The following is an 870-nucleotide window of genomic DNA, read 5'->3' as shown; positions in this document are numbered from 1 at the left end:
TATAAGTATGTATATATATGTATATATGTATATATGTATATACATATGTTTATATATGTATATATATATGTTTACATATGTATATATATTTATATATAGGTTTATATATGTATATACTTATATAGTAATACTTACCCAAGTCTTCTTATTAGCAGTACCACTATTCGTTCCTGCTGTGTTGATCATTTGGTTTTGGAACCATTTGGGGGCAGCACATTGGAGTTGTTGACATAAGGTCTTCGTGTCGTTTATTTTGTTCTGGGTGTTAGTTGCAGTGGTTTTCATGTCGTTTTCAAGTGCATTTAACTTCTTTTCTACCTCCTCTGTGCCGCCATTTGTGGCAGTTGGGCAATTGTTAATGCTGTCATCATTCCATTCACATTCAATGCACGGGCTATCGCCCGTGCATCCAGTTTTAGTAATGTTTTCATTCCACTTCTTGAATGCTTTCTTTAAACCAGAAGTGATAACACATTTAGAGTCTTCTTTCATTTTTTTTGCATATTCTTTAAGAAGAAAACAACCCACTGTTTGTCTCAACAGTGGGTTGGACAGAAGTTCGTACTGTCCACCATTCGATGAAGAATCCTTCAGTTTGTTAAAACCTAAGGTAAGATGGTTGCATGCCCTCTTTTCAGGGTCAGTGGGAGTTCTGCCACTGTCCACTTGATTACATTCTGTGGTTCCGTTTCCGTTATTTGCCTTCATTGCTGTGGACAATTCTGTCCACAGCTTTCCTACGTCGCCATTTGCCGTCCAGAAGTTTTCCTGTATAAATGGAATAAAGATATATATATATATATATATATGCATATGCATAAATGCATATGCATATATACATATACACATATGTATATGTATATACATACA

General features: G+C 34.9%; 1 protein-coding gene across 1 annotated transcript; it reads right to left on the bottom strand.

Annotated features, from left to right (window-relative positions):
* Positions 1–135: 135 nt before the first annotated feature.
* On the bottom strand, positions 136–768 carry PKNH_0006100 (SICAvar, type I (fragment); the record flags this gene model as incomplete). Its single annotated transcript, XM_039113487.1, has 1 exon — positions 136–768. A coding segment is annotated over one exon (633 nt), but the record flags the coding sequence as incomplete, so codon positions are not given.
* Positions 769–870: the final 102 nt, after the last annotated feature.

Source organism: Plasmodium knowlesi (genome assembly GCF_000006355.2).
Source record: "Plasmodium knowlesi strain H genome assembly, contig: PKNH_00_124, whole genome shotgun sequence".
Classification (NCBI taxonomy): Eukaryota; Apicomplexa; class Aconoidasida; order Haemosporida; family Plasmodiidae; genus Plasmodium; species Plasmodium knowlesi.
This window is presented reverse-complemented; position numbering and strand designations above follow the sequence as displayed.